At 37.1% G+C, this 12,775-nt stretch overlaps 1 protein-coding gene across 1 annotated transcript; it reads right to left on the bottom strand.

Annotated features, from left to right (window-relative positions):
- Positions 1 to 3,120: 3,120 nt before the first annotated feature.
- Positions 3,121 to 11,924, bottom strand: LOC122656630 (desumoylating isopeptidase 1). Its single transcript, XM_043851236.1, has 7 exons — positions 11,837 to 11,924; positions 11,150 to 11,231; positions 10,886 to 10,983; positions 6,587 to 6,903; positions 4,966 to 5,420; positions 4,463 to 4,468; positions 3,121 to 3,133 (listed from the first exon to the last, which is right to left on the bottom strand). Exons 2-5 carry the CDS (start codon positions 11,156 to 11,158, stop codon positions 4,978 to 4,980), a joined length of 867 nt encoding a protein of 288 aa, XP_043707171.1. The 5' UTR covers positions 11,159 to 11,231; positions 11,837 to 11,924; the 3' UTR covers positions 3,121 to 3,133; positions 4,463 to 4,468; positions 4,966 to 4,977.
- Positions 11,925 to 12,775: the final 851 nt, after the last annotated feature.

Here is a 12,775-nt window from a genome sequence, read left to right on the forward strand (position 1 = left end):
TTTCAATTTATACCATCATTTAAACCAGACGCGTTACTTCTAACGCGGAACGCGGAAGTTCGTTGCCAAAGTAATTGCATTGGAGAAGCAAAAATTGCAGTGCACGCGACCTCCTTAATGACTTGGGTCTCTGAAGGGAAAAAATCTTGGGACATGGCATGGGGGTGTGATTTGGAGCTGGTGAGTGAGGGAGTCGGGCATTTGCTCCATTAAATGTAACATTAAATCCAGTCCATCAACCCCCCTTGATCCCTGGCTTTCATTCCTTAAACAGCGACTTGGCAACATTTCACTCCATCAAAACAGTCCTTACAGACTCTTGTAGGCTTTGGACCACTGTGTCAGCTGGGGTCAGGGCTTCAGCTTTGTACACACAAATCATGGTTTGAGGTATCGGTATTGGATTCATCGATTTGTATCAATATCGATATAGAATCGATATGGATTCCTTGTCGATCTCATGTCAGTGGATCGGTATAGGCCTAGGATAAAATGGTTAAAAAAATCAATTTTGAATAAAAACAAGGGCAAATCCATCCGATATGGACTGATATAGATCGGTACCAGTCGAAACCGTTTCTGTATCCAATACTAATTACAAAATCCCTGCACATAACTGACCGTACGTTTTACCTGAAATATAATGTGATCGCCATCCATGCCATTTTAAATCTTTTAATTTCGTGAATTTTTAGACCAACAAATTAACAATAGTAAAAGTGAAGTTTTCTTCAACAAAAATACTCCCACTAGCTTTGCAACCACCTTGGTATGAAAGAAATGTTTTAAGTCTCATTATATACTTTGGTTCCCTTTTATTGAGATCTAGGAATTAGAATAGACTTTTATCTTCTATTGTTAATAGGGTCCAATCTAAGCTTGTTTTTAATACCAAAAAAATCTAAGCTTGTTATTAATTGGAAAATTTTCTTTGTTATCTCAAATTGGTCGGTCTACTCTCATCAAATCTGTCCTGAGTTTTGTATGACATACTTAATATCTTGTTTTCTTTTTCCCAAGAATATCTTTATGAAACTGGATACAACAACAACTTAATCTTGTCCCAACTAAATGCGGTCGATTACATGGATCCTTATAAAAACAAAAACAAAAAAAAGGGGGGGAAAGAACACTACTTGGTTGTGCGTCTTGCGTGGATCCCACGCCTAAACACACAAAGCGTCTTGGGCACCAAGAAATTATCGCCTCGCCCCCATGTAAAGTCTAAATTCCTAGTTGTCAAAGGCGCTTTGTGTGTCTAAGCGTGGGATCCACGCAAGGTGCATGACCAGGTAGCGTTCTATTACCCTAAAAAATAATAGTAAAAAGAAAAGAAATTAACAACATTAACAACTCAACAATATCCCACCTAAAAGAGGTCGGCTAGATGGATTTTTGCCCTCCACTCAACTCTATTTGAGGTCATACTTGAGACCAGGCCTAAACTATTCATGTCTTTCTTCACTACTCCTAGGGTCATTATAGGTCTGCCCCTAACTCTTTTAGATCCCTCAATCTAAATTAAATCACTCTTCTATACTAATGCATCCCAAGGCCTCCATTGAATATGGTCATGCCACCTCAAACAAGTTTTACGAAACGGGAGGCGAGGAGGAGGAGGCGTAATTAGTTCGAAGTATTAGTTGTTGAAGGCCTTAATACGTATTTGATAGACTCCCGAATCTCTTTCTTATCGATCCCAAGCAATAGAGGACACATTTATCCCCCAGCAATTATCACTTTTCGAAAAGGAAACAAGAAGGAATGATTTGCAATAGTAGGGCAGGTTTGTCGTTCAATTGTTCCCCCTACTGTATATCGAAACAACTCCCAAATCAGCTCTAATATGGTCATTCTTTAATTTATCCTTCCTAGTTTTATCGCATATCCATATCAACATCCTCATCTCTGCTACGCTTAGTTTATCTATATGAGACTTCTTAACTATTTAACATTCTGCCCCACACATTATAGTCAATCGTACGGCTATCCAACAGAATTTTCCTTTTAAGTTTTAAAGGAATACGTTGATCATACAATACTCCGGATGCATCTCTCCACTTCATCCATCCTACTTTAATCTTCTGTAAAATTTCATCATCTATGTCACTTTCTTTACTTATGGTAGATATCTAAAAAAATCAATTTGCAATATCTCTCTCCTCAATTTTCACCATTTCCTTATTGTCTTAATGCAACTAAAGTTACACACCATATACTCTGTCTTGGGTTTACTTACCTTAAAAACTCCTTGATTCCAAGGTTGATCTCCATGATTTCAACTTAGCATGAACCCCTGCTTTTGTCTCATCTACCAAAACAATGTCATCAGCAAAAGCATACACCAATGAACCTCATCTTGAATGTTCCGAGTTAAATCATCCATGATAAGTGCAAACAAATAAGAGATTAAAGTTGATCCTTGATGTAACCCAATTGAAATTGAAAATTCACTACCTTGACATCCGACGGTTCTCACACAGTCACCATGTCGTCATACATATCTTTAATAATATCCACATCCTTAGTCCACACCCTTCCCTTCTCTAAAACATGTCAAATTAGCTCTCTATGGATTTTGTCATAGGCTTTTTCTAGGTCAATAAAGACCATACGGATATCCTTCTATTTTTATTGGTTGCCTGGTAGCTTGAGTTGGAGGAGAAAGTCCTTCCCTGATGCATATTCTCCCCGAATTAGTAGTTTCCCTTTTGGATTAAGAATCATTCTTGGAGAGTCTGTTTGAGGAAAGCTTCTATAGCTTGTAGATCCGCTAGGATTCCTTCCCTTAGTAGGGAGTTAGGAGCGTAGATCTACTTGGATTCCTTCCCTTAGTTGGGAGCTAGGAGTGTAGATCTTCTTGGCTTCCTACTTGGAGTGTGTTTCTCTGTTTTGAAGTTTAGCTCTTAGAAGGCTTCTATATTGGGAAAACCAGGCAAGAGACTCAATGTTTCATGTTTCCTGTTTCATGTCTCCACTTGTCTCGTTAATCGTTATTAGTGATGGAAGTATTTTATCCGTAACACTATCCTTTTCAAAACGATGTGGGTTGCAAGATCACTGAGATTAAGACCTGCTACTTCTTTTCTATCTCTCTTTAATAATTTTTTGGGAAGCAGTTTTCTGTAAGGGAGTGTAGCCTACACCAGCACTCCCATGAATCTATCTCTCTCCTCCTTAAAACAAGATGGTAGAGGTGTCTTTTCACATGGGGAGGAGAGAGATAGACTCATAGGAGTGCTGGCGTAGGCCACATTCCCGTACAGAGATCTTTTTCCCTGATTTTTTTTAAGGCTTGGGACCCATCTCACAAAACCAAATGTAATCTTTTATCTATTTTTGCTATAATTTGCTACTTCAATTGAATTGCTAGGAACCAAAGTGTAATTTCTTCTAGCCCAATTCCAAACACATTCTCTAAAACATTAATAGGTAGTTAACGGATTTAGAATTATGAGAAAGTAGGAAGGGGGTTATTGAGGATTCTAATAGACATTACTTTGACCCTTTCTGACTATTCTTCTTTACTTAAACCAGATGTGTTTATAATCATTTGTGATGATAGTTTATTAAAGCTTCGAATGAATTTGGATGAGTAGTTATTTGTGCGAGAGATAGTTGTTTCATTACTGCAATGATGGATCTTGGTTTTGTAGGGAGCGCATAGGAGTTCGAGGCAGAAACCATCTTCAATGGATTACAAAGAGCAAAAGAGCTAAATGCATCACTCATCCACGTTTGAACTGATTGTAAGATTTTAACAGATTGCTAAGTTATGAGTGTGGCCTGTACTTTAGTGCAGAGGCCAATGGGAAGCACAGAAGCATCAGCATGGACGTGATTTCCACCTTTCATAGGGTTGGGGCAATCATTTCATGAGGGCATGTGTTTAAGCAAAGACCCATATTCCCAGACAAACTCCTTTTTCTCAAATACAAAATGACATTTTTTGTAATTTTAGCTAGAAAACATGCTCGGGACAAGCTCCTTTTTCCCAAACACAAAATGACAGTTTTTGTAAATTTTAATTAGAAAAAAAGATCCCCACAAGGCTAACATCTAGGTTACTTTTGCATGCCCATCCCCTCCCTATTGTGCAAGTTTCACGTAATAACCCTCCTAAAACTGCACATATGGTCAAAGAAACCCTCACCCTTTTAGCTATTTCCACTACTCATTTTAAGCTGAAATTTTATCAATGAGATACTCAGATACTTGCCTTGTCCTCTATCAGTCTGTCACACAAACTAATCCATGTACTACCAAATGACAAATAATGAGGTGTTATAGTATTTAATCCCCATATAATAAATTCATCACCTAATACATGGTTCCAATACCCTAGTCTTGAATCTTCACGGTTGGTTGATGCCATTATTACTGAGTGAAGGCGAGTTTCAATTCTCACCCCATAGATTCCGATGACTTAGTATTTTCATAAACTGTTTGGACTTTGGAGCAGCCAATCCAATTGGAATCTATGAGTATTTATATTTAACTAATAGATACATCTCATCAAAACAACATTATCATAATCATACCAGTAATTCCGTTTCTTACACATTACGTTAATCAACAATTAAGAACCAAATTTTTACTTTCAGTTGGTTTGGAAAAGCCTAAACAGCAGATGCTAAAGATTTTACAGCCAAATTTTGAATCATCGCAGCAACAAGATAAATCAAAATATATAAATATATAAATACGAAAAAAGCTACAGCTTATAGATAATAGATTTTCTTAACCCTGTTTGAGAATACACGGGGACCAACAATTTTGTTATGAAGTTCTCTATTCTCCAAAGTTTGAAACATCATAGCAGCAAGAGAATCATCAGTAAGCAATAATCCACACACCATTCCAACCAAAAAAAGGGCAAGGAAGGAAGGGGAATTTGAGAAGATATCTTCTGAAAGGGTTACGCAGGCCATCGTAGTCAAAGTAAAAGAAAGAAAGAAAGAAAAAAATCGACGATTCCTAACTGTGTGGCATGGCAACATTCACCCTCCCATATCTTTCCATTACTCTCCTTGTAGCAAGTGCTGCTGCCTCACTTGCCCGTAGTGTTCCAGTTGCCATTATCGCAGAAAACTCTTTGCTTATCTCTTCCTGCACCTTACTCCTGGCATCCCCAAGTGGATGTCCAGCAACCCCATTGGCTACCTTCTCTTGTGATCCACCTGGTTTTACAGCAGGTGGCACAACTGGCTTCCCTGTTTTCTTGCCAGTGCTCCCAGAGTGTTGGTTCTTGGATTTCACAGGACTTTCAGCATTGTTTGTGGTTACTTCTCTGAAAGATGTGTTGGGAAAGCTCGAATTTGTCTTCACTCTGAAGGGCTGAGTCACTGAAGGACTGAACTGAGGAGCTTGAGGGACAGCACCTGATCTCAATGTTGTTTCCAGGTTCTGTATCATGGGCACTGCACCATGGAACAGGAAAGACAAGACAGAGCAGATATGTTATAAAAACATCTCACGAGTTGCAATCAATTGATCAAAGAGATCTTTCATGGACAGCATGCCCAATTGCTTGGGCTTGTCCTCTAACATGGAAGAGCAAAGGATCATCACAAAAAGACCAAAAGGAAAACACACAAATTGCAAATGATATTGCCATTACATAAAACACAATCAATGACATGATGCAGCAGTGACAGTACACCAGATAGGTAGAAATGCAACAATGGAAGAGATGATCCCACATCCTGGCACGCAAGTTAATATCGGGATGCAGTTGGGCCAGTCGAATAATCAGACATGTACCACATCCAAAACCAAGTGTAGGAAATTCTATAGACCTAACAAACCCGAAGTTATTATGCTAGTATGAAATAAAAGTTTCCAGAAACAACTTCCAATTTAGATTTCTAGATGTTGTTCCCAGCCCCCCCCCCCCCCTCCACCCCTCCACCCTCAAACAAGTTTTTTAAAAAAAAAAAAAAAAATGCCGTTATCTTGATGAATGATACAATGACCACGGTCCCACAGAATGCCATCCCCCATCAAATGTCTATGTTTTTCCTTACACAACCATGCCCAGATATAGTTCCTTCTTACAATAAGACATAAACATATTGGAAAGAAATTAAAATCAATTCTATGAATAAAAATTGATTTTCCAGGATTTTTATTTTTTTTTCAAAGTCAAGGGGAACAGAGCCTAAGCCAAACTCTACCCCTTCACCAGAGGACTATGTGTATGGTTCATTAATTCGAAATCTTTCCTCACCACCTTCAACATTTCCATTTTGGATTTACTGTTTGTCTCATAAGAACACTCGAAGCAAACCTTTGTCAACCCTAAGTAATCCAACTTTTCAACGGTGGTGGCACCATGGCAGAGACAATGACATCAATCAACAATGTTGAGGTTAGAAATTTACAATCAGATGGCACACACAATGAGATCGATCAAAAATATTATGGTTTAAAAATCAATCAGGTAAAACTACAATAACTAGTAGTCAAAGATATAAGAAGTCACAATCAAAGTCAAACTACAATATTTCAATGTCAAAACTAAGCATATAGACATAATGCATCTATCAGAAAGAGAATTAATCAACATAAATATATGAATACTCACATATAAGAGGACCCATTGGGCTGTTCATGACCTCATTTGGAAGCTGCAGGATATAGTCTGGAATGTTGGCACCCACTAAAAATTGTGCAACTTCATTGGTAAAGTTGTTGCAGTTGTGAGTAAGCAAGCTGTAAGTCTCAGCTGTATATCGAGGACTTATCTCCTGCAAATACTCCTCAAAGACCTCCTTGGGCACATGTGTGACACCCAGGTCCACAACACGGATTGGAGATCCATATGGTGTTTTTCCAACTGGAGAATGCTGAATGCCTCCTCCAAAGTAGTATTCACTCTCATACACAATTATGCCTGTGTGCCTGTTCATCATCCACAATAGGAAGTATATACACTTTGATAAATAATCATAGAAAGCAAATAAAGGTCAAATTTCAAACACCATGCCTACCATCTATAAAATAACAAGACGAGGATTGTAAGGCATGTCCATGATGTAACCACTATATTTGTTTTCACTCACTACATCTACAGAATTTCTAGACATTATTGAAGCTATTTTATCAGCTAGAACTCAGACGTATACCTCAATAAAGAATTTTAGAGATACACAAAAAAGCACAAAACTGGTTTAGAGATTATCAAAATAACTACACATTGATACTATATAGGTATAGAAGTTGGTGGTAATCAAGCCATTATATCACCTACATGTTATCTGAAAAAGATTGCTTAAATCTGATTTATATTGGAGTTATATTCCGATCAAACCTTATTTGGTGTGCGCGAATGCTAATTAAAATCGCTCTAAATAGAAATGAATTTTTGACACCAAAATAAAATATTATTTTGCCGCTCTTTTGGTTTTTAGTGATATTCTATCACAATGAGATTTATGAAATTTTTAAATTTGAAAAAAAAAAAACCCTAGAATTTGAAAGTTAAATCACCCTACATCTAAAAATTCAATTATTTTTTTTGTTCTTGCGCTGGGAGGTTTACTTTTCCTTTTGGATTTAACTATTTTTATTGAATTTAGATAAGGGGTATTTACTTATTTACTAAAAATATCTTAAGAAAATGAAATAACAAATATTAAACATTTACTTAAATGATATTTGGCATAAATAAGGACAAAACCTGGTTCAATATCATTTCCAAAAACAGTACACACAACCAAACTTGGGTCAAAATCACAAGTACCATTTTGAGTGTTTAAAAATCAGGGCTAAAAAACCACTTTCTAGGCCTTGAAAACAAGGTTTCAAGTTGGACTGGACAATACAAGGTTTCGGTCAGCTCCGAAACCGAGTTTTCAAACCTTGACTGACCCCAGAATGTGCTAGTAGTTATTTGTTACCTAATTTTATGACAGTTAAAACTTTGAAACTTCAATTAAGTGTAGACTGCAGCTAAAACAAGTACCACGTTCAACTTGGTAGGATCGGAAAAAACTCTGCCAGAACAATGTTTGATGCAATGCATTCAAAAAGGAGGAAATTTCAGTCCTTCATCATCAAACCACAAAATATGACCAGCAAGAGTCAACTGCTTGGTGGGCTCACCTTGGATCTAGTCCATCCATAGTCCGAAATCTCGCCGAGATTCTCGGTTTTCCAATTTCCCGAGTCGAGATGGCCTACGAAACTTAAAATGTCAATATCTCATCTCGAATCTCGGCGAGATCTCGGTTTGACATAGGAAAATGCCCATCTAAGTCTTTTATATGAGTGCCAGATCTCGAGATTTTGCTGGAAATTCTTGGTATACAGACACCTATTTATGCCAGGAACCAAGACAAAGAAGACAGACACTTATTTATGCCTAATATAATTTAAGTAAATGCTTTTGTATTTCATTTATTTAAGATATTATTCATAGATAAGCAAATACCCCCCATTTGAATCCAATAAAAATAGTTAAAAAATCAAATTCCAAAAGAAAAAAAAGTCAACCCCCCAATTCAAAAACAAAAACTGGATTTTCGATGATAGGTGTAATTTTCAACTTTCTAACGCTGGGGTTTTTCTCAAATCTAAAAATTCCATAAATCTTATTATGGTAAAACATTGATAAAAACCAAAAGTGCGGTAAAATATTCATTTGTTTTGATGTCCAAAAAATTATTTTCATTCAGAGCGATTTTGACAACATTCACGCACACCGAATTAAGTTTGACCAGTACATAACTCTTTCAATATAAATCAGATTTAAGCAATCTTGGACTTGTTGGAAAGCTCGCGCACACCGAATTAAGTTTGACCGGTACATAACTCTTTCAATATAAATCAGATTTTAGCAATCTTGGACATGTTGGAAAGCTATGTTTTGAAAGCTTTCCAACAAGTCCAAGATTGCTTAAATCTGATTTATATTGAAGGAGTTATTTACCGGTCAAACTTAATTCGGTGTGCGCGAATGCTGTCAAAATCGCTCTGAATGAAAATATAATTTTGGACATCAAAACAAATGAATATTTTACCGCACTTTTGGTTTTTAGCAATGTTTTACCATATTAAGATTTATGGAATTTTTAGATTTGAGAAAAACTCCAGCATTAGAAAATTGAAAATTGCACCTAACGCCGAAAATCCAATTTTTGTTCTTGAAGTGGGGGGTTGACTTTTTTTCCTTTTGGAATTTGATTTTTTAACTATTTTTATTGGATTCAAATAGGGGGGTTTTGCTTATTTATGAATAATATCTTAAGTAAATGAAATACAAATACAAAAGCATTTACTTAAATGATATTAGGCATAAATAAGATTGTTTGTTCTGTGTCTGTCCTGGTTTCTAGAATAAGTGTCTGTCCTGCTTACTCACTAACTGAAACTCCTATTTGGACTTTGTTTTTGCAAAATCTAATAATGCCATTGTGTTTAAATGGCCTAAAATAGGCTGTATACTGATTTGCAGACCCAAAAGAGGTCTAAAACCCACCAAGATGGACTTCCGAGTCGGAAAAAAAAAAATGCACAAACTTGGGCTGAGATCTCGGCGAGATCTCGGCCCAACTCGGTTTTTTGCTGGGCCGAGATGGCTCCGAGACCCGAGTTTTCGAACCTTGGGTCCATCTCATAGATCCATATTGCAAGAGCCAGTGCAACTACGAAAGGTGATGCTGTGGAGATCTTAGGATGGCCAAATGGCTTCTAGTTTCATTCATATTTCTTCCCTTCACAAGTATCAGGGTGTTTTTGGTCATCTAGTTGTGTCCAAGGTACTCTTATAAAGCATACAAAGTTACCTTCTGTTAGTTAAAAACCCCGATTTTAGCCCTTATTTGGGTTTCAATTTGTTAATTTGGTTATTGGTTTAATTTAAACTGGATGAACAAGTTATGTAGGATCCGTATCGTCGCACAATCAAATTTGTTGTATGTAAATCAGCTTAGGATTGTGGACTGCTGAAACAGAAGTGGAGACCATGTCTTCATGCAGTCTATTTTTGGGTTTAAAAGATCTGAAAAGGCAAAGGTATTTGCTGCCTCATTATTTTGCTTCTATGTGGCTAGTTAATTTTCAAATATAGCTAAAATTACTAGTAAATAGATTTCAAAACTACAAATCTTTCTTCTTTCACTCTATTTCTGCCAGAGACATTCATAATACTTTACAGCTTCAATTTAAATCTAACATTTACTTAATCTAATTGAACTGCCTTCTCTTAATCTAAATTCCCCCATCATCAATCCCAAAACCTATGGCCAGCTTATTTCTTTACACCTCATTACCATAGGATAGAGATTTCATTCCATTCCATTCATAAAGCTCTTGAAACAATCCTTTTGTCAGCTGTTTCATCTAATTTAAACTCTAACTTAAATTTCCCTGCTTTGCTCCTTCTTTGAAACCTTAATTTCTCAATTTAAGACAAAACTCTCTAGTTCAAGCCGTCTATTTCAACCTCTTTTTTTGACATCTAGCCTGACTGTTTTGAATTCAATCTTCAATTAGCTTACTAAAACCCAAGCCCAATTCCATTGAAGCAGCAACACTAAATATTACAAGCCCATATAGAGATCATGTAACAAACAATAGCTAAACCAGCAGATGTCATAAAAAAAAACACACATTATATCAAACCAACACCATTTTTCTCTGTGGCAACTAGAGGGTATTTATTGCATTTGAATATCTCATTTGTATAACCAAAGCCCCATGTAATGGCTACAAGTTAGCAGCACTAGAATGGAAAATCAAGGCAACTGCAAAATCGACTGCTGCTAGATATGCCTAGTAAATTTCTGCAGGATGCATTTATCACTTGTGTCAAAATTTAAAATTCATAATTCAGAGATACAACTCCCAGTAACATTGAACCTTTGAGCTAAATAGAACTTACCATATGCCTTCAATAGCTTTCCCCAAGAAGGTCGTGGACAGCTGGCGTGCAAGTCCTTGACTTAAATCATAAACATTCAAGGTCACCTTGTAACCATCCTGCGATAATTTGACTGTTGTCAGCACAAAGGAAAAGAGACTTCCTATAAAGGCAGCTATAACATGAACACCGAAATTTGTATACGCAAGGGTAGACGGGAAAAAAGTACGGCGAGACATTGAGACTCAGAAGATATGACAGATGTGTAAGAAATCGACCACATACCTCTGCCATCTCCCAATAGCTCAATAAGCAAGTCTCAGAAGAGTTAGAAACGTTGGAAGTGCTGAACGAGGATCAAACCAACCTATTTTAAACAGATTCAGAAATTTGTAGGTTCAGTTACAGCATGAATCTGAATGAGGAAAAACACACTTGATGCCGCAAAAAGATTGTTGCTAATAAAGGGCTTAGACAGATGCATTCCACATATCCAAGAAAAATATTGGGTGAAAATTAGGTTTTTGAAAAAGAAGCAATTGCAGCAAGTAACCTCATATAAGGAAATATGACTAATCAACGAAGTCAGTAAGGCAATGTAACACGGCAAACTGCCAACAGGTGGTACCAATTCCCTAACAAACTTGCAGGGTATTCCGTTTTGGTCCCTTCGACAAAAATATATCAGAAGAATAAAATAGACAACTTTCTTACGAATCAATTCCATAATCGAACATAAATAATTATTATCAAAAAAAGAAAAAACTTATATTCTTCCAAAAAAATTTAGATTCCGAGTTTGAAAGAAAAATCAAATATTAAACCTCAAAACTACCACAGAAGCTACTATCTAAACGAGAAAAAGAACCACAAACACTAAGACGAACCTGCATTCTGCTAGAATCAGGTTAGATCTAGAAGATCCATACAAAACAGAACAGATATCTCAAAAAGAAAATTTAAAGAAAGTACCTCAGAAGTTGAAATGGAGAAGAGGAGAAAACCAAAGCCTGTGTCGTATAAACTATTCTCGAATCTCGACTCCTCTTGTTTGTGAGAGGTGACCGAAGAACCAAAGCAACGAGGACGACAGGAAGACAGGACGCGAGGGAAGAATGAGAATGAAACACCTATTATATGGGAAGCAGATTCTTCGAGTTGGGAGGGTTCGACGGAAAAGTGCGATTCTGTTTTTTAAATGTTTTTTTTCGACGGTTCCTTCTTTGAATTTTCTAAGGTCTTCTAGAACTTACCGACCACTAATATGCTGACACGTAGCTTCGGCAATACTTTCGAATGGTTTATTTATTCTTGCACCGAATGGGAGGCCCTCAACGAATTTTGTTCACACGCGGCTGGCTGACTGAGACTTTGTTCACATGAATTGGGCTTGGCCCCTTGGGTCAACAGTCAGCGACTGAGAGAGATGTGGAGCCTCACGTTTTCTTTATTGTGATTCAAATCCAAGCCCATAACTCTTTTGGGTTAGGCCCCATACAGAGGTTTTTTTTTTTTTTTTTTTTTTTGGGGGTAATACAGACCAAAGGTTTGACAAGGACCCCACTGAAGGCTACACAGGGACAGCTAAAGGTGTCAAGCAGTTTGGTTTCAGTCATTCGGTTTGATTCCATGGATTGATAGTGTGATTCAAAATCGAACTGAGTCTATTCTGGAGTTGGATAGTGAATCCGAACCTGTTCGGTTCAGTTTGGTTACGGTTCCAATTCGGTTCTACAATATGGTTCCACTGGACTTATTGATGGGCTACAGTAAATAAGAAGCCCATCAATAAGTCCAGATGAAGAAGAAAAAGGCAAGTAGAGAGACGGAGAGAAAGCTGGGAATGCTAGAGAATGCAAAACGTATATTTGTAGTTATTTGAGTACAGTTTTGCATTTCGCGGCACAACCT

The sequence above is a fragment of the Telopea speciosissima genome, chromosome 3 (genome assembly GCF_018873765.1).
Source record: "Telopea speciosissima isolate NSW1024214 ecotype Mountain lineage chromosome 3, Tspe_v1, whole genome shotgun sequence".
NCBI classification, from domain to species: Eukaryota; Viridiplantae; Streptophyta; class Magnoliopsida; order Proteales; family Proteaceae; genus Telopea; species Telopea speciosissima.

Coding starts and splice junctions, on each gene's coding strand:
- LOC122656630 (XM_043851236.1), bottom strand. Junction 6,904..10,885: donor AAAGCTATTGAAGGCATATG/GTAAGTTCTATT, acceptor GATGATGAACAG/GCACACAGGCATAATTGTGT. Junction 5,421..6,586: donor CCCAATGGGTCCTCTTATAT/GTGAGTATTCAT, acceptor TCCATGGTGCAG/TGCCCATGATACAGAACCTG.